At 37.1% G+C, this 27793-nt stretch overlaps 1 protein-coding gene across 1 annotated transcript; it reads right to left on the bottom strand.

Annotated features, from left to right (window-relative positions):
- Positions 1-374: 374 nt before the first annotated feature.
- On the bottom strand, positions 375-27600 carry LOC149817067 (O-fucosyltransferase 10-like). The gene is made up of 9 exons (XM_089987020.1): positions 27509-27600; positions 27314-27410; positions 27106-27194; positions 25657-25854; positions 24674-24878; positions 24415-24582; positions 7056-7223; positions 6517-6707; positions 375-710 (listed from the first exon to the last, which is right to left on the bottom strand). Exons 1-9 carry the CDS (start codon positions 27598-27600, stop codon positions 545-547), a joined length of 1374 nt encoding a protein of 457 aa, XP_089843146.1. The 3' UTR covers positions 375-544.
- Between the last annotated feature and the right edge of the window lie 193 nt (positions 27601-27793).

Genomic DNA, 27793 nt, shown 5'->3' with positions numbered 1-27793 from the left:
TGCACTTTAACGATAAACATAATATTCTGTATGGAATGACATCAATCAATTTAAGAAAGTATTAAACAATCCATGGAATTGCTATGAGGTTGAATGTGATAAATCAGCAGATGACGCAATCAGCTCGAGTACATGTTCCGACATGATTGGTGGTCGGGGGATTGAGTGCTTCAGCCAATTCACATGATCCACTTTAGACTTTTTGCTAGAGTTATATATTTTCCTGAGGAATTTCATGATCAAATTGAATTGGAAATTGTTCTCCATCTCTCCTAGCAAAGCAAAAGTGCTAAAAAAATGAAAATAATAGTGCGGAAAATGGCTTGACACGTGACATCAGGTGAAGAGACAATGAACAATGTGAGACCACAAAACAGTGCCTGAAAAACACAGGGATTTGAGCTCACAGGTTTTCTTTTTTCTCTGTTTTATCTCTCGTAGACTTGTTATCAAAAGAACATGTCCCATGTTTGTTAAAGAAAAACAAGTATACACAACTTGACTGAAGGAAGAAATTGTCGCTTGAACATTTAGAATGAACTAATTATGTCAAAAATGAAGAATTTATATTTGAGTACTTCAATTTATGGGGGCACATGCAGTCAGGCAAAGGATTTTTATATATTGATTGTCCAACTTTCCGAACTGCAAATCCCTTTCTGTCACTTTCACGAAGCATCATCACTGTCTGATCCTTAAAATTTTCCCAACTGTTGTGGAGAAAGTAAGTGGTGGGCACTGAAAGGAGCTAAACAAGGAATGTTTGTAGAGCAGGTAGTTAAGGAAGTTGATTGGTGTCTCGAGGAGGATTCAGAATCAATGTGGAATAAGATAGCGGGTGGTATGAGAAAAGTAGCTAAGGAGGTATTGGGTGAGTCTAAAGGCGGTGCACCACTAGGTAAGGATACATCATGGTGGAACGAGGATGTCAAATTAGCTATTAAGGTTGAAAGAGAGTGTTATAGAAATCTAAGTAAGAGTCGTGATAATGAGAATTTGGAGAAGTATATGATAGCAAAGAAGGAAGCTAAAAAAGTTGTTCGAAACGCGAGGGCTAAGGTATATAAGGAGGTTTATGACAAGTTGGATACCAAAGAAGGCGAGAAGGATATTTATAGGCTTGCAAAGATGAGAGATAGGAAATCGAAGGATTTGGGTATGGTTAGATGTATCAAAGATGAAACGCAAAGGGTTTTAGTCAAAGATGAGGAGATTAAGGAGAGATGGAAAGATTATTTTGATAAGCTATTTAATGATAGTCATGCTCAAGATCTTGGAGACTTCTCCATTCCTTTTCATGAGATAAATCGTGACTTCATGCGCAAGATTCAAAAGAAAGAAATTGCAGAGGCTTTGAAGAAAATGAAATCAAGAAGGGCAGTTGGCCCAGATGGTATACCTATCGAGGCTTGGAAATGCTTGGGAGAGAAAGGTTTAGAATGGTTGACAAATCTTTTTAACTTGATTTGGCGAACAAATAAGATGCCTAATGAGTGGAGGAAGAGTACTTTGGTGCCTTTATATAAGAATAAGGGTGATATACAAGATTGCACAAACTATCGTGGTATAAAACTCATGAGTCATACTATGAAACTTTGGGAGAGGGTGATTGAGTCTAGGTTGAGGAAGGTTGTCATGATATCGGAGAATCAATTTGGTTTTATGCCTGGAAGATCAACTATGGAAGCTATACATCTTCTTAGACAACTTATTGAAAGATATAGAGAGAGGAACAAAGATTTGCATATGGTTTTTATTGATTTAGAGAAGGCATACGATAGAGTACCTAGGGACGTTCTCTGGTGGACAATGATGAAGAAAAGTGTTTCTCTCAAGTACATTAGTATAATTAAAGATATGTATGAAGGAGTAGTAACCAATGTCCGCACTTGTGGAGGGGTGACAACCAATTTTCCGATAACGGTTGGGTTACATCAAGGATCTGCTTTAAGCCCTTTCCTATTTGCGATAGTGATGGATGAGCTTACGAGATCAATTCAAGAAAATGTACCGTGGTGTATGTTGTTTGCTGATGATATTGTTTTGATTGATGAGTCTAGAGCTGGGGTTAATGCTAAGTTAGAATTATGGAGACAGACATTGGAAGCTAGAGGTTTTAAGTTGAGTAAGAGTAAGACTGAATATATGGAATGTCGGTTTAGTAAGCAACGAAGTAGTGATGGGAGTGTAGTGAAGCTTGGTGAGCAAGATATACCGGTGAATGATTATTTCAAATATTTGGGATCCATCATTCAAAAGTATGGAGAAATTGATGGAGATGTAAATCATAGGATAAAGGTTGGGTGGATGAAATGGAAAAGTGCTACTGGAGTGCTGTGCGATCGTAGAATGCCATTGCGGTTGAAGGGAAAGTTTTATAGGACGACTATTAGACCCGCTTTACTATATGGTACGGAATGTTGGGCTGCCAAGAGACATCATATTCAAAAAATGAGTGTAGCTGAGATGCGGATGCTTAGATGGATGTGTGGAAATACAATAAAAGATAAGATTCGGAACGAAGAGATACGTAAGAAGGTAGGTGTTGCACCCATTGAGAATAAGATGCGAGAGAATCGTTTACGGTGGTTTGGACATATTCGGCGAAGGCCTAATGATGCTCCAGTTAGAAGGTTGGAGAAATGGGAAAATATATTAGTTAAAAGAGGTAGGGGTAGTAGGCCTAGGAAGACTTGGATGGAGATGATAGGAAAGGATATGAATGCTTTGAACCTCACCGAGGACATGGCGTTGGATAGAAATGATTGGAGGAAAAGGATTCATGTGGAAGACCCAAAATGAATTTCTTTTTTGGTTCATATCGCTGACCCCAATTGTTTTGGGATGAAGGCGTAGTTGTTGTTGTTGTTGTTGTTGTTGTTGTGGAGAAAGTAAGTACATCAGTGAGTAGCTAAACATGACGACTGAGAAAACAGAATTTAATGCACAGGATAACATGAACGAACATGCATATGCATTTTCACCTCCACATGAAAATGTGGAAGGTATAGGCCTTACTTGTTAGGAGCAAACATTAAAGAATCAGCTGTTCCACAAGTCGAGTGACTAGATACCAACACCAGAATAAATGGACTATCACAAAAGCATTGATGCCTATACATGTGCTCATCATCTAATTCTTTACATCTTGCATTTAAGCACCTGAATGCATGCATACGACAATTTGCTCAACTACTTTGTTAACTGTATGATTTTTTTTCTTTGATGATGAAGTTCTCCACCAAAGCAGAAAATCTTTGGGTGGGGTCACTGACACCCACACCCTTACAGAGCCCACCAGTTAAAGACATCCACACACCGGGTGGGAGTAGGATGTGGGACGAAGGGTCAGCACCTTAGCTCTAGGTCCGCCACCACTCGGGCAACCTGGCAGAGTGTTTGCTAACTTTATGAATGTAATTCAAAGTGTTAGAAAGATACCCACCCAAGTTTCATTTAGTTTGTGTCTAAGTGATGCACATGTGCTTACATGTATATACTCAGCATGCATCTATGAGCTCATATCAAATTTCAGGAGATTAAACCAATAAAATATAAAATATTATCTGAAAAAATCACTACAGTCTCGTGTGTTTCATTCCCATGTAAATGAAAGGCTTTACATGGGAATAGGCATGGATTTCTAAAAAATCCTGCCAGCTCAGCCTTTCCATGTGAAAGCTTTCATATAGAGGAGGTATGAAAGGATTTACACAAAAAGTGGTAGGTGGTGGAAAAAACTGAGGCCCACTTGTGCCAGCATGACACTTTCTCACCATGATGATTTGATGTTTGTTTCATTCATGGTGGCAAAGGATTACATCAGGATTGCAACTCAGCGCTTTCTCATGAAAGTTGCATGAAACAAACGATACTAAAGGAACACATCCAAGGGGAAAACCCCTCATCACTGACCGCACATTGGCTGGCCTCTGGTTGGTAAGACCCTTGAGGTCTCCTCTGTTAAATTGTAATTCCAATAATGCTCATATATATTTTTTATATATATAAAGAGAGATACATATACATATATATTTCATATATATGTACAGGTATCTATCTAATTATATATATACAAATATTTATCAGACGTAGGGGTATTTTAGTCTTTTACTCTTTTTATGCATATTCATCTTTTTGAATATGTTTGTATATTTTTTTACTTTTCTTTTTCTTTTTATTTTCTTTTAATTATTGTACTTTGTGTACCTTGGGGGGCCCACATATAGTCGTTGGGCCCCTGGCTCCAACGACTACATGTGGAGCCCCTCCAAGGCCCACAAAATCCTTTTTGTTGCTCTATAAATAGAGCCCTTCTCTTTGTATTTGGTAAGGCTTTTGGGTCAAAGCTCAAGTGATTAATAAAGTGTTCTTTCATTCTTTTATGCCTTTGTGCATTTGTGAGATTTAGTGGGTTGTGCTTTTGTGCACAAGTGTTCTAAGAGTTCTTATTGTGCATGTGTGCACGTGTTTATCATCAAGAATATTAAGGTCTTGATCATAGTATCTTGTTGAAGATACTTTTACACCCTCTGCCCACCAGGGAGTGCACACAGCTTTGACCTTGTGGCAAGGGATGCCACCCGTGGGTTTCGAACTTGTGACGTCCTGTCAACTTGGTGACATTCACAAGTCACCCCTACCAGATGAGCGGAGCCCTTGTGGGCAAAGGAATGCATTCTTATGCACAGTATGCTGTAGAGTGCCAGAATTACCAAAGACACAGTAATAGGCAACATTTCCAGCATTGAAGAATGCTAATTTGCAGCAGAAACTATAAAAGCAAAATTCTTTTACGAGCCAATAAGTGCCAGTGTCAATTATTTTATGGTATTTGAGCTTTCACAAGGCACTTGGCTCAAGATAGAGTATGAAGTTCACAATCTAAAAGTTAGCATCAATCACTGAAGTTTGTTGTTATGATTCCTTTCATGTATTTGGTTGTTATGTTCACATTTTGACATCAACATGATAATTGGGAAGTATTTAGTGTTTCTATATGTATGTGTATAGAGACATGTTTGATTTTTTCTCTATGTACAGGACATCTGTCCTGCTCTTTTTTTGTCCTATTTAGTTATATATATTTAGCCTTGAGGCTATTAGTCTGTTCTTATTTTCCTTATTATACAATAAGGGTGTTATGGGTTTTTATGTATATATTGAACTCTAACGAAGGTATGTAGTTCACACTCAACTATTCCTCTCTCACTTTTCAATTCGCGCAATTTGCAAGAATAATCACAAGAAGCTGATGAATGCATTTTTCACAGGAAACACATGCAGAGTATCTTTAAGAAAGTCATTATTTCTGAAAACCTGAAGTTCCATGACATCATCTTTATGAACCTCAAAAGTATTTATCCTTCTATACAGATGAGAATGATGCCAGATCCTCCATAAAAAGACACCAACTTCATCATAGATAATCAAATCAGGAAAGATGAAATTGTGATGGCATGAAACATTTTAGTATATTGACTGCCAAAGAACATGTCAAAGAAATGACCTAATGATTCTGGTAAAGAGTCACAATGTCATTAAGCCATATATTTACTGAAAAGGAACTGATGATGGAGAAAGCAATAAGAAAACGGTTCCTGTGGCAATAAGTCCTGCAATATGGAAGCAATATGGAATAAATCTTGGTAAGTCATTAACAAGTTTCAGTATAGCCAGTCACAAGCATAAACTAGAATAAAAATCCAGCCTCATGTGGACATGTGGATCATATGTTGTTTTGAGTTGAACAACCAAGATAAACAATTATACTAATCATAGGAATCCATGAACTATGAATATGCCAAGAAGAGTAACCATTGTATTGAAGCCATGACGGAAATCAAGGATAGAAATCAGTGGCAACTTGGATAATCATCCACAAAATCATTTTTGGATCAAAGTGGATCTAAAAGATCATGCAGATAGCCAATAGAAAACAAGCTCAGTGGCAGAAGGGCAAAGCCAAGCACATTGACTCGAACTAAGCCTAGTTTTAAAGGATGGGACACACTTCCATAGTACTACATTTGGTAATGTGTGCTCAGTATATTTGTAAAATGGATGTTAGAATATAAATTCAAATTTAGCCTAGTTTTAAAGACGTGAAATATTTTCACTACTATATTAATTGTCGTCTGGACTTCTGCAAATGGATGTTAGAAAGACCTTATACGCGAAGATTCAGCTGAAGATGTAGGTGAATGCAAATCTACTTTTACAAAATAAATTATGGAATCTAGGTTTTAAAGAGAACATCATGGGAATGGATGATTAGTTTCTGAATGAGAATAAAGGAGTGTAGGCATATAAGAACTCAAGTGGGATGATTCCTTCTTTTAGAAAAGAACATAAACAATATCTGACTTTTGCGTTAGGCATGAAAGTAAAGAAAGATAGTTTTAAATCTTACTTCATGGAGAAAAAGGAAACTTGTAGATTTGTACTTGAGTAGCATCAAAATGAAACAGTATCATGTGTGTGTGCGTGTGTGTGTGTGAGAGAGAGAGAGAGAACCTGATATTTTTATCCTGAAACAATATGACCAATTTGGGTTTGTCTGGCATAATGGTCTGGGCATGTCCATCATAAAGATATCTCCGCTGGCCCATCAAAAAATGGGCAAAGTTACCACCTTGGGTTGTCACAAACACTTCACTGTGAAGGCACACTGTGTAGTCCAGAGCAGCCAACCTTGAGGAATAGCCCTGTTGCAACAAAAACGGATTTCATCTTTGGAAAATAATCCAGCAACTATGTCACAGGGACTCGGCAAAGTGGGTGTCGCACCCGCGTCGACGCAATGCGACGCGGGTGAGCATGCGCGTGCGGGTGCGGCACCCGGTGCGGTCAACCTGACCCTGGGTGCGTTGACCGCACCCAGGGACATTTATGTCCAACTTTTGGACTTTATATATATATATATATATATATATATATATATTTTTTTTGCCGCACCCGCACCCATGTGACATAGTCCAGCAATTATTGAAATTCAGAATCAGAAGAATTGTGCAATTTGGAATCATGTGGAGACTGGAGATATTTATAGATACCTCAAAAGTAGCAAGCTCTTCACGAGTGGCAATAGTTTCCTTGGTTTGAAGAAGGGGAAACATGTTTAACAATGGAGTGAGGTTGTGTTCAGCTTTGTATATTTTCCCAAATGCTAGGTATATCGAAGTATCATTGTAAAAACCCATTCCACGAAGCATCATACCTACCTACACTGAGAATAGAATGACAAAATGAAACAGAAATAATTACTACAAAAGGAAATAGCATGCACAGAACAGCTGCAATAATATAAATATTTTACTTGATAATGTTTAAAATATATCTGAAGTGAAGATGTTCAACAAGCTTGTGGAGCCATAAGAAGTTTCCGAGACTTGACTGGTATGTCTTTATAAAGTAAAAGAGTGAACAACACAGTAGGATTACTATGATTAGATTTGTATGGTAGGTATATTGCAAGAAAATTGTTCATTCAATCTCAAAATATCAATTACGTCAGACCATTAGTGTTTATTCTGCTAGAGGAACATTTCCCCAGAATCAGGATTGAACCGATTAATTTTCTACTACATTTTCAAAATGTAGTCAGTAATTAATAGAGAATGTAGAATTGTGAAGTTCCGTAAATATTTGATGTTGTTAAACCTTGAGGGTCGATAGGAGCCATGTTCTCAAATTATCTCTTCATCATTGTTTGATTTTTTCCAATATCATGATTAATGAGTACCATATTTCTTCCCCCGTACAAGGTGTTATCTACAAAATGCTCAACTCTCAGGGCAAATAAATTATTGGCCGTTTATGTTGATCCAATATCCAAAAGTAGGACTTCAGTTATGCAGACATTTTAACACGACCTGCAGTTCCGCTTCATAGTTGCAGGTTATTTGATTGTTAGATATTTCTTCCATATGAACTCAAGTTTCAATTCACAAGGTTTTATTTTATATGAAAATAAAATCATATAAAAGAATTCTCCCATGGAAAAACATTTTGATGTTTGTATTAAAGATTTCCTCAAGGTTTCCAGACTAGGAAGCGGAAGCAGGAAACAATATGGAAAGCGGAAGCAAGAAGAAATGCATTTTAAAATACATAGGAAGCGGGAAGCGGGAAATAAAAAAAAGCAATATAAGAATTGAATGGAAATCAAAATGGAACACAAATAAAAACTAAAATAAAAGTGACTATTCTTAAATTTCATGATTTTTTAGTGTAAGAATTAAATTTTTAGCAAAATCTAAAAATGATGATTGCCAATTTAGAAAAAGCACATGGAAGTGAGCGAGAAGTGTGAGAGGAAACACATAAAAAACATGAAAAGTAGAGCGAGAAAATAGATAAGAAGAATAGATGAAGCGTATGGAAAGCATAGAAGCGTGGGAGAATCGAGATTCCAATCAAGTTTCGGAAGCGAGGAGTATCGCGCTTCCGAAGTGAGTTTCTAGGAAGCAGGTTTCCCACCTATCTAAGTAGCTTCCGGTAACTCTGGATTTTCTTTTAACAACTTCTGGAGAAATGATTGAGAGAACAAGAACCAGGCTTCATTTTGTGTTGTAATGTTCTTGTTCCCTTGATTTCTGGTGTTCATTTTGTGTTGTAATGTTCTTATTCCCTTGATTCCCAATCATGAAACTCAAAATTTTCAGAGATCTGGAGCAACCAACTTGATTAATCTCTTGGATTTGATTTCATGTTCATAAGAATAGAATTTTGGGTTTGTTTTCAGCAGTTTTGGATGGTTCTTGGTACGTTCTACGATTCATAGCTGTAAAGTACAGGCACTAGGGCTTAGAAAGATGGGAGATGGTAAGATTTTAGAAAATGGTTACAGTTCTGGTTTACATCCCAAATTTGAGTGGTAAAAAATTACAATGCTTCTTCAAAAGGGATGACCATAGATAGAGTGGGAGACAAAACTTGCAGAAATATGCAAGACTAGTTTTTGAATCAGGTTTGAGGTACCAACTAGCCAAATAGTAATAGATTTTTGGTATCTTGTTGTTGTTTCAAAGATGATGCAGATAAGAGGAAGAGGAGAATAGAAACTAGACAGATTCCTGAATACATGTTTCCCAATGTCAGAACGTGTGTCTTGCTTTCTAATTTATATACTTAATTTGCATGAATTACAACATTGACCTCACTAGTATACAATGAATATATAATTGATAAGGGGCAATAATGGAACACACACAAAATAGATTACAACCCTCTTTACATGATTGGATCTGGATCTAGACCTAAATCTGAAATTTATTGGATTTAGATCTGATTCAAGATCCAGATCCAAATCCATATCAAGTCCCAGTCACATCACAATAGCATCCCTCAAGTTGTACATAGTTTTCACCATGGATAACTTGTTCTTTAGATACCAAAATCTGATTCTCCGTTCACACAAATTTTGCTACTAATTCTCCATCTTCTATTTTTTTTTCCAGATGAAGTGTTGGTCAATCTCAATATGCTTGGTTCTACCTTCTGTACCACGTAATCTTTGTACTTGGCATGAAGACAAACTTACAATCTTTCATACCAGTTTTAGCAAGCAGATCCATAGTATACTTATGTTGTGTTAGGACAAGGTCACCATTTTGAGGCCTATCTACTTCTACCCCTAAGAAATACTTTAACTTCCCAAGATCTTTCATTTGAAACTTCATAGCAAGAACAAGCTCAATGTCTTTAATATGTTCTTCTGAATTCCTTGTCACAATAATATCGTCAACATAAATAAACAATAACGTCATCCTTCCTTTCTTCTTGTAAATGAAAAGAGAGTGATCAAGAGGAGACCACTAAAAGCCATGATTCTGGATTTCTGAAAAAAAAACTCTCAAACCAAGATCTAGAGGCTTGTTTCAAACCATATATTGCCCTTTTTAGTTTGCAAACATATGTCTTTAGGCCTTCAATATCGTACCCCGCGGGCTGTTCTATATATACTTCTTTCAGGCTACCATGTAAAAACACAATTTTCACATACAATTGATTTAAAGGTCAACTATAGTCAACAGCAAGGGACAAAATCAATCTTATGGTACATCTTTTGACAACAGGGCTGAATGTAAAAAAAACATGGAGCTGCAGATAGATTATTTGTCGTACTGAGTTGGTGAACTTTTGTTTTGTTCTCTTGTAGACAGATTCATGGCTTCTTCCAATACTCTCACCTCTTCATTCCTTAATCAACTTGTTCATGAAAAGTTGGATGAATCAAATTTTATAACCTGAAAAAAAAAACAAATAATTCCCTTCATTTGTAGTCATGATCGGAGGGGATACCTCGATGGGTCCAAAGCTGCACCTTCAGAATTCATGCAAGTGACTAGGGAAAAGACTAAGGAAAAAGAAGAGGAGACATTTCATGTTAGAAATCCAGATTATGACACATGGTTCAAGAGTGACAAGACCGTTGGCATTCATCATGGTTACCCTTTCGAGATAAGTTCTTCATGCTCCAACTGGAGTAACGACTCGTGTGCTTTGGGAAGTTCTGTATAGGTGGTACCAACAAATATTCACTTCAAAGATGTATCATCTCAAATATGAGTTTGGAGCCTTAAAGAGAGGAAGTGGTAGTGTTACCGACTTCCTTGATAAAGTGAAGTACATTGTTGATCAGCTAGCTACCATTGGAAGCCCAGTGGCAAATGAGGATATATGCAGCCAAACACTTCAGGGACTAGGAGATGAATATAATATGTTCAAGGCAATATACATGGGGCTTGAAAAAAGTGGTAATTTCGATAAGCTCAGGTCTATGTTGCTGGAATTTGAGTCCAATTTTGGTATATCTGCAAAGAAAGAAGATCCTATACCCCAACATGAAGTGATGGTGGCATACAAGTCTTCCTGTGGGCATGGTAGAGGCAAAAATTCTTATGACAATAGAGTTGCTAGTATTCTTCCTAATCCTAATGTTTCTAACATTAATGAGAATTGCCAAAATGTGATGTGTCAAAGGTGTGGGAATCGAGGACACTCATGTTCAAATTGTTATTGGAGGTATGTTCCAACCTATGTCTCATAGGTGCGAGTGCGGGTACGGGTGCAGGTGCAGATACGGGTGCGAATGAGGCACTTTAAAAAAACTTGGGTGCGGGTGCGAGGAGGGTATATATATAATAGTTTTAAGTTAACATTAATGAAATAAAAACAGGAAGGAGGAGAAGGAAGAAGAATAAAGAGAGGAGGCGAAGGAGGGAGGAGGAGAGGGAAGAAGATAGACAAGAGGAGGAAGAGAAAGAAGAAGAAGAAGAAAGAAATGAGGAAGAGGAGGAACATAGTGTTGGAGAGTGTGGAGCCTAATCTCTATCTTGATATAAATCCCTAATTATTTATTTATATAAATAATATTAGATAAAACTAACTTAGTTAGAGGCAACCAAATTTACTTTTGGGATAGAAATGGACCTTGGTGTGGTTGACTTCACCTAACACAAAGGAAGTTGTGTCCAAGTGTTGCACCCCGCATGGGTGCGGGTGCGACGAGGGTGTGTTGCCCTGTTAGAATAGTCCGTGTTATATAGGTTACAACTTATCGACCTCCAACTGTCACATATGTGAAATTGTCTATGAAGAGACAATACTCATACAAGCACAAATATTCAAAAAAGAAGTGCACGAAAGCAATCTCACAATACTTGAACAAAATATGCAAAAAACATATAAATAATAAACATGCAATAATGCATGTATTTCATAAATAAAAGCAAATGCTTGAGACTCTCAAGCTTAGGAAATTACAAGGGGGAACACCCCTATTTATACAAGAAATGAGAGGTGCAAGGGGGCTCCCCAAAGGAGTCGTTGGGGAGCTCCCAACGACTCCATTGGGGAGACCCCCAAGGCACCTTTTTGTAATTACAAAAAGGAAAAATATAAAAATAAAAGAAATTAAAAAATAAAGAAAAAGTTACAACATATTCCAAATGGAATATGCGCAAAAATGTAAAAGGACTAAAATACCCTTTTCGGGTAAAAAAGAAAAAATGTATAAATATATATACTTATATATAGAGATACGTATACATATAACATATGTATACGTATCTCTTTATATATAAGTATATATATTTATACTTACAATAATGTTTTTGAGTATACATTTTAACACCCCCCCTCAAACTTACGGTGTGATAACCGCAAGTTTGTCAAGAAGGAAATGAAATCTAGGCGAACAAAGTGTTTTTGTGAAGAAGTCCGCAAGTTGATACTCAGACGTCAAGTATGGTAGATCAATGACCTTCTTCAAGTATTCTTCCCTGACATAATGGCAGTCCATCTCTATATGCTTTGTTCGCTCGTGAAATGTGTGGTTCTTGGCAATGTAGATTGCACTTTTATTGTCACAACAAAGCTTTGTTGGTTCTTTGACAACTACTCCCATATCTTCCAAAAGACGTCTAATCCATACTATTTCCATGGTGGTAGATGTCATGGCTCTGTATTCGGCTTCAATGGATGATAAGGAGACCTTCTGTTGCTTTTACATTGCCATGAAATCAAAGATTCTCCTAAGAAAATACAAAAACCAGTGGTGGAGTGACGGTTACTAGGGTCACCTCCCCAATCTGAGTCAGTATAAGCAAGCAATTTTAATTCAGAAGAAAAGGATAGGAATACTCCCTTATTTACCGTTCCCTTCAAATATCTGATGATGCGAAGCACAGCACCCATATGAACGGTTGTAGGAGCATGCTGAAACTGGCTGGCTATGCGTATAGCATGTGACAAATCGGGCCGAGTAATGCTGAGATACATTAAAGAACCTACCAACTGTCTATAAGGAGTAGGAACGATTAGAGGAACACCGTCGTCAATCTTCATTTTTGCTCCCACGACTTCAGGGGTTTCGCATACTTTGTCATCAGAGATTCCTGATCTGTCAATAATCTCACAAGCAAGCTTAGACTGGGATAAAAAATAACCACGTTGCGAATAGGCAACCTCAATTCCAAGAAAATATGTCAGAAAACCCAAGTCTGACATCTCAAATTTTGAAGTCAAGACGGACTTAATACCCTTGACTCCTTGAACATCATCACCTGTAATTAACATGTCATCAACATATAGTAATAATATTACAATCTCTGCCTTAGATTTTCTAGTAAATAGAGCAGTGTCAGTATAACAGGAGGAGAAACCATTTTCCAGCATTACACTGGTAAATCTGTCATACCAGGCTTTGGGGGCCTGTTTCAAACCATAAAGGGCCTTTCGAAGACGAAGGACTTTATCTTTAGGGATCTCCATGCCTGGTGGAGCATCCATATACACTTCTTCATTAAGATCACCATTTAAAAAGACATTTTTTACATCCATTTGAAAGATATTCCACTTTTTAATAGATGCAATAGTGATAAGACATCTAATTGTAACCATTCGTGCTACAGGAGCAAAAGTTTCTTCATAATCAATTCCATACTCTTGCCCATACCCTTTTGCAACTAAGCGAGCCTTATACCTTTCAAGGGATCCGTCGCTCTTAGTTTTAATCTTAAAAACCCATCGACAGCCTATAGTTTTCTTTCCTATGGGTAGAGTTTGGAAATCCCAAGTTTCAGCCTTTTTAAGAGCATTAAGTTCATTTTGCATAGCCTCTTGCCATTCTATACATTTTTTTTGCTTCTTCAAAATTTCTTGGTTCAAAATAAGAGTGAATGGCACTAAGACAAGCCCTATATCGGGGTGAGAAGGAATCAAAGGAGACAAAACGAGTGGGAGGTCTCCTATTCTTCTCTGATCTTCGGTGATCGAGAACAGGAACGAGTTCACTATATTGATCTATAGCACTTCTAAAGGTGTCTTGGTTTCTACGAGAGTATGTTATAGGATCACTTGAAATCCTGCCTTCTTGTTGGTTATGCTCTTCGACATTACTTTCAATATTCTCATCATGGTTTGATGATACATCATCATCACTAGATGTATCATCATTACTAGATAACAAGTAAAAAAGGAAGGAGTAATCAAAATTTTCTTGTTGAGAAACATTTTTTTCAAATCCACTTTCATTTTCCAAAAAAGTTACATTTCTAGAGACATATAACTTATCTTCTCGAGGATCATAACATCGAAATCCCTTTTGAGTTTCAGAATATCCAAGAAAAGCGCAGGGAATAGCCTTGGGAGATAGTTTGTCATTCTTATCTGTAAGTACGAAACACTTACACCCGAAGACTCGTAACCTATTATAATCCGGTTCGAGTTTATATAAAATCTCAAAAGGGAATATTTTCCCTAATATTCTAGAAGGCAAGCGATTTATCAGATAAACAGAAGCAAGAGCTGCTTCAGCCCAAAAATTTTTAGGGATGTTTTGGGAAATAAGAAGGGTTCTAGTGGTTTCAATGATATGCCTATGTTTTCTTTCGGCCAAACCATTCTGTTGTGGGGTTTTAGGACAAGATCTTTGGTGAATGATTCCTTGATCTTCAAGATATATTTTAAATTGGTTGGAGAGATATTCTCCTCCAAAATCACTTCTAAAAATCTTTATGTTACTATTAAATTGATTCTTGATCATTAAATGGAAGGTTTTAAAGCACGAAAAGACTTCATGTTTGAATTTAAGAAAAAAGATCCATGAATATCTAGAGAAATCATCCACAAAAATAACATAATAAGAAAAGCCTCCTTTTGAGACTACAGGTGCGGGTCCCCAAACATCGGAATGAATAATTTCAAAGGGTTTTGATGAGAACATAGATCTTTGCTCAAAAGGTAAACTTTGCATTTTTCCGAAAATACAGTCATTACAAGAAAAAGAACTTTTACATAGGTCCTTTGCAAAATGTAAATAAGATAACTTGGTGATATTAGGATGACCAAGTCTTTTGTGCCACACATTTATATCTTTGTTTCGGGCAACATTACAAAAAGATTTTGGAACTTGAAGAGATTCCATATAGTATAAATCGCCTTTTCTAAAGCCTTCCCCAATCAATTTCCTGGACAGGCGGTCCTGTATTAAACATTTATCACATGAAAATTTAATATCACAACCATGATCCGAGAGTTAAGAAACAGAGAGAAGATTTAAATTAAGTTTAGGTATAAATCTAATTTTAGGAATAAAAAAATCTTGAGTTTCAAAATTGCCTATTCCTTTAATTTCAAGAGAGGTTCCATCCGCAGTGGAAACAAAGGATGGAGAAGCATTTTTTGAATAATCGGAAAGCGAAAACATGTTTGGGGACATATGAAAAGATGCACCTGAGTCCAAAAGCCAAGAGACTTTACCTGGAATGGAAGAAGTAGATACGGCGGCACCGGATGTAGCTCCCTTGAGAAGAGGTTGAAGGGCTTCCATTATTTGGTTCAACGAGAGTGACCCACTTGATGATGCATCTTCCTTTTGTGGTGCACCGGTGGTGGCCATAGCGAGAAGCTTCTTCCATTTGGGACATACGGGCTTGATATGCCCCGGTTCTTTACAAAAATGACATATAGTCTTGCTATAGTCCCTCTTTCCTCTTTGTCCACTATCTCCTCCTTGATTTTGGAATTTAAAATGAGGGGGACGATAGGTCTTTACATTATTTCCGGGTCTTGATACGGCATTAACCTCATTGTTTTCTTCATGATTACAATGAACCATAAGAACACTTGGTCCTTGTTTGCATAAGCTCATACGAGTCTCCTCACCACTTAATTTGGTGAGAACATCTTCAAGAGAGGGAGGAGAAAATGAGGATAGAAGGGATGACCTTATTTGCTCAAATTCCGGTCTCAACCCATTTAAAAAATTGAAGAAACGATCTTCTTCAAGTTGCTTGTGGCGAAGTTCAATTGCCTCTCCACTCTATTTTGGTTCGAGCATAGAGAGCTCATCCCAAATAGAGGAAAGGTCGGCAAAATATTCCCTAATCGACATTTCACCTTGAGTAAGGAAGAGGGCTTTCTTTTGAAGGTAATACTTATGGGATAGATCTCTTGATGTATACATCTTCTCGAGATAATGCCAAGCTTCCGATGCTCTTTTGAATTTGATAATGTTGGCATTTATCTTTGTTTCGACGGATGCGAAGAACAAAGAAAGAATCTTGAAGTTCTTCATTTCCCATTCGTCGTGTTTCTTGGAGTATTCCTCAAGAGCTTTGATTCTTTCCTCTCCCTCAAGAACCTTGATTTTGCTTCCGTCCATTACGGTTATCTTGGGTTCCGGTTCCGGAATCGTTCCTTGCACATAACCCCACAATCCTTTTCCTTTTATGTGGGCCTCCATATTCCCGGCCCAAATATGATAGTTGGACCCATTCAACTTGAAGTCAAGGGCAAAGTGAGACTCTTTCTCACCCATTAAGGCATAAAGAGAAGGAGAAAAAGGACGTACCAATACAATGTTTCAACTTCTACTTTGCACAAGATCCTTCTAAAATATTTGAGAAGCAAGATCCACCACTTCAATCTCTAAAGATCCGAAGGCACGGTTTTCGAGGCACTCGAACAAAAGAGGATCTCACGATCTTCAATCACCAACCGAGCTCTGATACCATGTGAAATTGTCTATGAAGAGACAATACTCATACAAGCACAAATATTCAAAAAAGAAGTGCACGAAAGCAATCTCACAATACTTGAACAAAATATGCAAAAAGCATATAAATAATAAACATGCAATAATGCATGTATTTCATAAATAAAAGCAAATGCTTGAGACTCTCAAGCTTAGGAAATTACAAGGGGGAACACCCCTATTTATACAAGAAATGAGAGGTGCAAGGGGGCTCCCCAAAGGAGTCGTTGGGGAGCTCCCAACGGTCACAATTGTGACCGTTGGGGGCTCCCCAACGACTCTATTGGGGAGACCCCCAAGGCACCTTTTTGTAATTACAAAAAGGAAAAATATAAAAATAAAAGAAATTAAAAAATAAAGAAAAAGTTACAACATATTCCAAATGGAATATGCGCAAAAATGTAAAAGGACTAAAATACCCTTTTCGGGTAAAAAGGAAAAAATGTATAAATATATATACTTATATAGAGAGATACGTATACATATAAAATATGTATACGTATCTCTCTATATATAAGTATATATATTTATACTTACAATAATGTTTTTGAGTATACATTTTAACAACATATCCTACCTGTTTTCGTCAGTTTTCACCACAGGGCAACAACATGAATGGTGAAAGAGGCTCTCGACAAGGAGTCTTTAATGCTGGCTTCAACCCTGATTATACTCCTACAGTCACTGGTTCGCCCTTCGTATCAGGCCAGGGTCAGGACATCAATGCATTGAGTGCCTCTTTTTCTCACATGGGTATGCAGAGTGGAAACAATTCACGTAGCTCACCCTGGCTAGCAGGGCAAAACCAGCAGCAGATAACACAATAAGATCTCCTTGGCCGATGAGTCCAAATCAGTCCACATGGACAACTTCTATCTCTTCTCAGATACCGCAGCCAAGGTCTTGGTTCGTAGATTCGGGTGCAGCCCACCATGTCATAGGTGATGCAGGTAAGCTCACAAACCTTTTATCATATCGTGGTAATGGAAAGATCGTCATAGGTGATGAAAAAACACATTCCATTACTCACATTGGAACGGCCACCATTCACACTCCTAGTGATCCCTTTCATCTTTCAAATGCATTCCTTGTTCCTAATATTAGACATAATCTATTCGCTATATCTCAACTTCCAGATTAATCTAATTCATGTGTTTCTTTCTCTAAATCATCCGTCTCTGTTAAGGATATTCACACGAAGTGGAACCTCATTGAAGGGAAAATATATAGAGGATTATATGTTGTAAATGAAGCTTCTCTCAGTCGTCCTCAAATTCTGGTGTCTAATATGATCTCATCCAATAATGATGTCATGTTGTGGGACAAATGATTGGATCACTGCAATTCTAGTTTTCTTTAGATTCTATCTAATAAAGGACTTATTCCATTAAAGAATAAGTCACTTAAAAGTTTAGTGTTGTGTATTCAGTGTTGGGTCTGTAAGAGCCATGAGCTCTCTTTTAGTACTTCTAATAAAAGAGCTTAATTCTCCTTGGAATTAATTCATTCTGATGATTGGGGTTCTACTCTTGTGTTGTCTTTGTCCAAAATTTCTTAAAATCCAAAGACCATGTATTATATGTTTTTCAGAAATTCAAGGTTCTTATTGAAAATCAATTTTCATAGTGATGGTGGTGGCGAATATGTACCTGTGGCATTTTCAAGTTATTTGGACGATCATGGGATTAAACATGAGTTGTCCTGCCTGAGGACCTTTGTAACGACCCCAACTCGTACCCATGAAAAAATTACAATTTTTTTTTAAATAAGTGCGAAAACATTCTCAGAGACCCGAGGCCTTTATAGTTGCAACACATCCACAACCACAAGAGATCTTATACTCATCTTTTACACCAAACCAAACTTTATTCATTGAAGTGCATATAGTTTGAGACATGAGCAAATAAAATATAAATAAATCAGAAAGAAGAGTCACGCTGCCCCAAGAAAAGTCTGTCAAGAAGTCGCAGTACTCTCGTAGCTCCTCGCAAAGCAAATCACCTCATTGTGCCCGTGAGACTGCGAAAAACACAAAAGTAGGGGTGTCAGCATCCAAAGAATTATGTATACGAAACCCTCTAATAAAACAAATAAGTAAAAAGAACACAAATAAGATTCATGCAATATTTTAGAGTGATGCAATTATGACAAATTCATAACTCAATTAACTATTCATGCAATAGGAAACGATTATTAAGCATGAAAGAACAATTTAATAATCAACAAAGACCATAAATTAAGCAATAAAAATATTTAACAGGCATTAGGGAACAAACATCATGCAATCATCAATATATAACAATTAAAGGAACAAATGAATATGCATGATCTAATGCATAGCAGGAATATGCATGTTTTCTATGCATCTGCATGAATAAATTATTATCTTTTATCAGAGTTTTCTTTTTATATGCATGTCCCTATTAAATGCACATAATTTAAGTTCTTTTTATTACCGTTTCCCGCGGATACTCCAAACGAGTAAAATTCTCGAGGTCAAGTAGAGTTCCCAGAGTAACTTAGCACACAAGTTGTTATAGACCCATGCAATCGGGTGCATGCCTACCCATTTGGACCTTAATGGGTTTTTATAGACCCATGCAATCGGTCCTCTAGACCGCTAGGGTCTATATAAACTGCAGTTGCCTCATATCAGACCATAAGTGAGCTTCTTCTTTTCCTCTCTTTCTCCGTCATTTTCCATGAAATTGTGTTATAGTGACTATGACCACCATCCTCATTCAGACCACACGTGGTTACGACATGCAAATCTCTAGATTGGTCAACCCAAGTTTGGACGACTATGACCCTCACATCATATTTGTTACTGAATTTTGGTAAAAATTACCACTATGGCCCCAAAACTTACTGGGAGCAGTTCAAACACATCCCAACTCCGATTTTTATGAAATCAAAACCGTTCTTAGAATTTCGATACGAATGTAACCAAGTGTTCGAAACTCATAAAATAGGCCTTCAAAATTATGCTTTTGCCCTTGGTGTTGTCGGGTATGATTTGAGTTTGTATGAACTCCGGTTTCGACGAAATCACTTTTGTTTTGTTCAAACTTTCAATGTGAATAACATAATTTACATCTTTTAGAAATGTCTATAGATTAGGGTTTTGTTATTACTTCAAATTGGGTTCAATCCAAACTTAATTTAACTTTTTAATTTAGATCAGGTCCACCCAATGGATCCGATCTCAAATATGACATTTAGATCCTTAGTTAAAGATTTCCCCTGAAATTTCCTAGATAACATTATTAATCAATTTTTATAAAATCAACAGACCAATAAATACCGAAATATTACCGATCAATAATTCGACAATAACAATAACTAATTTTATTAATTATACCAAAATAATTTATTTATCATCCCAAAAAATATGTGGGTATTACACCTTTAGTATTGCAGTTCGTTCTTTGGGTTTTATCAGGAGTCAATGTGACTATTTAGTGTTCATTGACTTTAATGGTTCTCACATCACTATCATTCTTGTATATGTGGACGACCTTGTGATTACGGGCTGTAATCCTGGGAGAATCTCTGAATTAAAATCTATGCTTAACAAGTTTCATTGAAGGATTTAGGTCCTCTAAGATATTTCCTTAGATTAGAAGTTGATCGGATAAGTAGCTCCTTGATCCTAACTCAACGAAAATTTGCTATAGATCTTTTCTCCTGTTTTGGTATGTCAAATTGCAAGCCAGTATAAACTCCCATTACGGTAAGCATGAAGTTGACAAATGATGATCCAAGAGATCCCCTTATGGAAAATCTGGAAAAATTCAAAAATCTAGTTGGAGCCCTACAATATCTTACCTTCACTAGACTTGACCTAGTGTTTGCCATTAATCAGATCTTATGCTTCATGCAATTGCCCATAATCAGCCATATAGAAGCATGGAACTAGTTGTGCTTGCATGTTCAGATGCAGATTGGGTCAGCGATCCATCCACTAGAAGATCAGTCATAGGGTATGCTTGTCTTTTGGGGATCACATTTAGTATCTTGGGCTAGTAGAAAACAAAAGACAGTTGCTCGTTCAAGCACTGAAGTTGAATAGAGAGCAATGGTAGTCATGACAATTGAAGTGTTGTGGATTAGACACTTATTACTCAGTCTTAATCAAAGGCTTTCCAAATCACTTCTATTTTGTGATAACAGGAGTACTATAGTTATTGCTACCAAGTCGATTCAACATGAAAAAATGAAACATATAGAGCTTGATCAGCTTGCATCGAGCCTGGCTCAGTCCAGTTGACTCGAACTGAGTTCGGGTTCAACCCCTGCTACACAATCGTCGCTTATTTTGTTAAATTAGATTTGTTATATCATTCTATTCACAGCATAATAAAAACCATTTACAACACACCATTCAACACGACATACAAGACTCCATATTTTTGGCATGATTACTGAGACACAAACAATATTATAACCTATACTCAAAATTTCTAGAGATCTAGACCATCTCCGAGGTAAGAGAAAGTTGCATGCGAGAACAATGTCAGAACACTTCTAATATATATATATATATATATATATATGATTTTAACTCAAGGACGCAGTTTTGCATATTCTTGTCCATTTTAAATTATATCATTTACTTTGTCGTCGCGTTGTAATGTGCACAGGCTCTAGCTTTCTGCAATTTATTTAGCTCGATGTGTGGTTTCACACATCGAGCCCTGCTTTATGTCATTTACTTTGTCGTCGCGTTGTAATGTGCTCTAGCTTTTTGCAATTATTTAGCTCGATGTATGGTTTTACATATCAAGCCTTGCTTTATGTCATTTACTTTGCCGCCACGCTGTAATGTGCACAGGCTACTGTTTTACGTAATTTATTTAGCTCGATGTGTGGTTTCACACATCGGGCCTTGTTTTATGTCATTTACTTTGTCATCGTGCTGAAATATGCACAAACTTATGTTTTTAACAAGGAATGCAGTTTTGCGCACTCTTGCCTGCTTTAAATTATGCTAACATATATGTATTTAAAGATGCAGATTTGTGCATCCTCACCGTAATTCGATTTTATTGAAAGAATCCCCAAGTGAGATTTCAAGCACGCATTTTCCCGATGTCTTGAAAAGTAAAACAGATATTTTATGGTTGCATATTTGCAACACCCAGCAATTTCATACATAGCTTACCCCAATTTTATGGCAAGACTCCCTTGCATACTTGGACCAATGATGTCACGTCCGTACTTACCGGACATACCATCTAGCATTGAAAAATTTCTCTAAACCCCTTTCCAAATCAGTCTTGACCTAAGGTATGGGATATCATTATAGTTCAGGTTTCCTTTTGAGAAAACCCACACTGTCCTCATTGTATTGGTATTGTTAGACATGCATGACATGTTAGTATAATGATGAATGAACTAAAGGTTTATTATGACCTCAAAGTGTGACATAGCACCTGACTAAGATAAATCACATAAATGAAATGATCGCCTTCACAGGCAAGATGCTCGATTTTGTTTAAAAGAGCAGAACATGTAGAATGAGTCATCAGTTAAAATAAGACCTAACATACTCATTCGTCTTTTTGGTTCTGTCAAGAGAGATGATGGAATGGTACAAAAACTCTGATGGACAAGTTGTTAACAACTATACTCATCGAGTAGAAATGACTCGGTGTCCCCAATCATCGAAGTAAGGAGACTGGGCTACTAAATATTATCCTAGGTGGTAGATCCCATTGACTTTTGTAAAAGTTTGAATGCATCCCCTGTCGTTTATGCCCTTGGAGAATTTTCTCTCAGTCAATAGGCCTTCCGCTTGAGAGCGGAATCAGCTAGTTGTCCGAGGTAGCAAAATACATAGAATAATAAACCCCCGAACAATTTCAGTTGTTTCTACGTTTTATCTTGTGTGTACCCATAGGTCAGTAATTATCGAAACAAGATTTTCAAGCTCATTATTACTTATTCTGAAATTGCACGTCGCGAAATGTATACTGTATATGTGAACACCTTTTTTTTTTTGTAATTTTGTATGAAGGTTCGTTTGTAACACCTCTTTTGTATAAACTTTATATATCAAAACTCTTGTTTAAAGCTATGTAGTTTCAATGATTATATGAAGATCCAAAATCTTTGTGCAAAGGTAAGGTTCTCCTATAATGCGCTAAAGATCCGTTAACCTGTTCTTTCAAACACTGTTTTCTGCTAAACTATCATTTTAAACTCTAAAAAAAGATTAATTGCAAAGTTTCAAAGTTTTTCTAAAATTTACAAGTTGGGAATTTTGAGGTGTTACAACTACTGTGGGTAGATTTGGTTTCACTTTGGAACATAGGACAAAGTTTCACTAGTATGGGCCTTACTTGCTTTGGTTCCATGTGAATAAAGACATGATAGGACATATGTCACATGGGTGCGGGTGCGGGTGCGGGGATTCGGCACTTCCAAAAAACCCGGGTGCGGGGGTGCGGTAGGGGCAAAAATGTAATATATATATATATAGGGGGTCGGGGGAACACGCAGGTTTTTTCAAATTTCGCAGCTGTCAGCTGCTGACAGACAGCTGCTGCAGCTGTCAGCAACTGACAGAATAGCTGCTGCAGCTGTCACCATAATTTTTTTTTAAAAAAAATTCGCAGCCCATTTGGGCAAATTTAAAAAAGAAAAAATCCAAAAAAAAAAAGGACCTAAATGATCCTGGGTGCGGTCAATGCACCCAGGATCGGGTTGACCGCACCCGGTGCCGCACCCGCACCTGCGTCGAGTCGCGTCGACGCGGGTGCGGCACCCTGCTAGCCGAATCCCTGTGACATAGGATAGGACTGGAATAACTTCACCATGTGAACATCTAAAGTATTTGGTATTTCCTTCAGTAAAGACACAAGTGAAATAAAAAAAGCACATGAGCTCAATAACTGAAATTTGTTGCAGCATCTTAGCTAATTCACGCCACTAAGAGCATTTCTAAATCTTTTCAATATATAAGATCAAAAGCTTGTTACATTCCCAAAGCACAAGTAATAGACGTGATACTCACTTTATATGAAATTAAATATTAATGGCAATCAATACAAAGAATCGCCATGCTATTCCAAAAATTACTAGCAGTAACAAAATTTGGATAATAATATCCAAGCAGTGGGCAACATATATTGGGGAACATTTACCAATGGGGGCTCCCCTTGTCTGGTAGGAGCAATTAGTGCTAGGGGTGTCAACGGATCAGGTTTGGTTCGGACCCAGGTGGAACCAGACCTGGAACCGATTTTCAGGTATGGTATTGGGTCCGGACCCTGGTCTAATCAGACCCACCATAAAGAACTACATGAACCAGACCCAGGCCATACCCAGTAAAATACTATTTTTTATCATTTTTACATTAAAAAATTGTGGGTCTTAATTGAAACTCGGGTCGGGTATAAAATTTCACAAACTATACCCGGATCCATGTATTAGTCTGACCTTCGGATTTGGACCTGGGTCTTAATCGGATCTTCTTATTTATCACCAAAACCAGACCCTATAGGATTTGGTACGAGTCGGGTTCGGGTAAATCCAACCCGTTGGCACCCCTAGTTAGTGCACGTCACCTTGTCTTGTGTTGGGACATTGCAAGTTCAAAACCCAATGGTATGGTTGTATAACTGGTGGGGTCTGCCTAACCCCATCTTGCTTATCAAAAAGAAATATTAGGGAACATTTCTTTTTTAAAGAGGAAAATATATTGGGTGAACATGTTTAAATAGCTTATCCAGATAATGGAGAACCCCAACATGAATTTGGTCGATTTCAGACTGTCAGAAAAGTACATAATTATTGCCTCAATGTTTAATATGAACATATGCCAAAAAAGTAAAGTAAAATAAAATCAGTAAAGGTTTTCTTATTACCTCCAGAGGAGTTAGAGGGCATCTTCCTTTCAGTCGATTTATCCCAGCTCTAAGACTTTGGTCTTTCCCACTAAACTTCCTCCTCCATCCTCTTTCACGTGCGGAATCCATTTGTAACTTTTCTATAATTCCTCCATCATATGTGCAACAAGAAAATGCCACTATATCCTTAAAATAAAGGATACTTAAGTTGTAAAGCTTAGGAGTTTTTTACACCAAAAGCATGAAAACAATATCTGCACAGGATTACCATATATACCTCTTCAAAGCGAAGGTGGACAGAAACATACTTTCCAGAAGTTCTAAAGCTTTTCATTTTCATACGGGCCACTAACTCATTTGCAAGTGACAAGATGGGGAAAGAAAACCTTAATGCTTCATAATTAGCAAAGCATCTAAGAAATTGAATCCCTGTTGGAACTTCCAATGCTAGTCTATTTGCAAAAGGTGAAATACGAACTACCCTGCATCAAGAAAAGGTATTAAAAAAGTCACATGTATCCTGCATTGTATCCGTTACAAAGCATTAGCCAAAACCTGTATTGCTGCTTCCTCTCACACCTCACTCTGGGTTGCCTCCTCATTCCCCCTTCAGTTAATTTGATTGTTTACTCCTTTTCGTTTATGTGTTAAATCTATATGAATGAAAGTAGAAAGTTTTTTCTTTAAAAGGAAACATCTTTTCTTCTCAATATTCTTTTTAAAAAGTGCTTAAAAAAGAGAAAAACCCCTTCCATCTTACAATTATAGCTTTTTAAGCAAGTCCTCATGGATGACTTCAGTTGCAAGTGATGCACACCATGAAAATTTTCCAATACAACAATGATAAAGTCGAGACCACGTTGGCATAAGAAAAAGCTTAATTAGCACCTTGGAAATATGACCACTTGAAAGAAACAATGACACAGAATGCCTATTAACAATTTCCGTTCCACTTGATATGTAAGCGAAATTGAAAGAGCTGACACCACAAACTATGAGTAGACTATGCAGTTGTTTAATAATGACAGTGTAACAGAACCCAGCCCCAACATAGACATTCAAAATTTTACAATGTACATAATATCTAACAGGATTGCATAACACATTGGCAGTAACAGGGATAAAAAACATCTCTAATTCCATTCTAAACAATTTCTTCATATCAATCTAAAGATGCCAATGCCATTTTGTCAATTGTTATAAGCAGAACCCATTCATGTCCCCAAAAGAAAAAAAAACATAAAACTCAATAAGACATACCCCTGCTCCTGCAATAAAGTATAAATAGCTTCAACGTAATAACTGATTGGTGCCCAAGCTTTAACTCTGACAGTCTGGATATTGCTAATATTGTGATCAAATCTTTCCAGTATAGTATCTGGTGCATCTCTAATGGCATTGACATGACCTTGAAGTGTATGGATAAAGTAGTCCTCATCATATATATCCTTGAATTCACTGAAAAATAACCAAATATAATCAACCTAACCAGCATTGAACTAATCAGAGTTCCAAATTTGCAATTAGATACTTGACTAACGAATTAATAAATCAACAATTCTATTCTGGAGCTTGACTATGAAGATACTTGCAACTGTACAATAATTAAAACAAGAAAAGGGAAATAGTGAATAGATCAATAATACCAAATAACGCCACTTATTATTGTGCATTTGTAGTTTTTGATTTAACAAAAGAATCAAATATAGATGAATGAAGTTTTCTGTTTTTCTATTTAACAAAAGAATCAGATCTGGTTGAATGAAGTTTTCATTCGTAAAATAGTTCACTAACTCTATAAAAAAGAAACTAAATGCTAGCTTATCCTTTGCAGCCGAAAGCAATAAAGAAAAAAGATCAACATTATGCACTTTATTACTAAGAATTTAAAGTCTAAATTAGGGTCCGTTTGATTGCTCAGAAGTAAAACTTAATTTCAGTTCTGACTATTAGAGATACAGATTATCTCTGGCCCAAATGAATCCAGCATCGCATTTAAAGCTTTTGGAATTTCTTAGAGCAGGTTTCAACTCTCTATTAACAATTCAAAAATATGTGGGCACTTTTTCTTTTCTCATCATGAGATAGCACTCCTAACCCAATGTGAAATGTTTTGAGATATTTGCTAGTTGTAGATATTGAAATTGAAAGCAAGCACCCCCTGTTAAACCACTAAAGCAGCCAACCTTCCCCAACCTACTGAATTTCCCCAACAAGTTCCTACTGTTGTTCTTCCTAACCAATGCTTTTAAAAATAGGGTAAATTTGGATGTCGTTAGGATAAAAATATGAAAATTTTAAATTTATAATCCTGTATACAAGATAATGCCATAATGTGTTTGAAAAAGAGAGGGAAACTAGAGGAAAAGGAAGCATGTAGTTTCCTAATTTTAAGGCCTTCTCTCTATATTGTAGGCTTACAGTATAATTGTTTAGTTAGATTTTACCTAAATATTTTACTTTCCATCCACAAGTCAAAAAAGAGGTTCTAGATGGAAGCTAAACCAAAAGGGAATATATGCACATGCAAAATAAGCATATATAAAGTAAAACCAACAAAGATAAAGAGTTGATCAAACAAAAGAAATTGAAGGTGAGAAGAAATATCATTGAATTGCCCATTTGACACAATGAAAAGACACGCTAAAACACACAAAAAAACAAGAAGAAAACAACATGAAAGGAAAACCCATGGTGGGATTTTCATACCTGGGGTCCCTCCAAATGTTGTGAAACTGAAGTCTGGGAATAACAAGGACTGCATTGAGAAGACCAGCTACAGCCACCGCATTGCATATCTGAGACAATGGGTGGCGGTTGAATTTCTTATTAATTTGGTTTCTTCCCATATGAAAACGTTGATGGAAATGGTTGAAATGTCGATAACTTGTTTAAAGAATTGGATGGTAATACATACCGATGAGCGTTGTTGATTAAGGCCACCGTTGGCTTCGACTATGAGATATCCTGATGGCGCGCGCGCTGGAGTTTGAAACATCCCATAAGTTTTTTGGCTTTGGTTTATTACTCAAATAAACCGTGTCCAGAATCAAAGACCTGGTGGCACTGGCTCAGCCAGTTATACTTATAGCCGTCGTTCCAAAGGCCGTACAGTCCAAGGATACAACCCCCACCACGAGGGCCTATGTTGGACGATGGCTTACGCAAGGGCTCACATGAAGGAATCGAACCTGGACTGGCCATCTAGCGGCCCAGGCCCAACCCCTTTGGGACTGCAAACCCACGAGTTCCTAATAGGGGTGCCAACCGATAAGGTTTGACCCGGACTCGACCCGTAACAAACCCTTCAGGGTCAGGGTTGGTGTAGGGCTGGGAAATGCAAGCAGCTCGCTGTTTGGCCTAAGGTTGCCACACTAGGAAGCAAAAGCAGAAAACA

This window comes from Nuphar pumila, chromosome 14, assembly GCF_984573655.1.
Source record: "Nuphar pumila chromosome 14, dmNupPumi1.hap1.1, whole genome shotgun sequence".
Lineage (NCBI taxonomy): Eukaryota > Viridiplantae > Streptophyta > Magnoliopsida > Nymphaeales > Nymphaeaceae > Nuphar > Nuphar pumila.
The sequence above is the reverse complement of the archived record's forward strand: the minus strand, read 5'-3'. Positions and strand labels throughout refer to the sequence as shown.

Bases quoted from the DNA above. Each gene is read 5' to 3' on its own strand.
- LOC149817067 (XM_089987020.1), bottom strand. From the start codon at position 27,600: ATGGCCAGTCCAGGTTCGATTCCTTCATGTGAGCCCTTGCGTAAGCCA. The intron at 27,411-27,508 runs GTACGGCCTTTG...AATAAACCAAAG, and splicing joins GGGGGTTGTATCCTTGGACT to CCAAAAAACTTATGGGATGT. The intron at 27,195-27,313 runs GTATGTATTACC...CCATTGTCTCAG, and splicing joins TTAATCAACAACGCTCATCG to ATATGCAATGCGGTGGCTGT.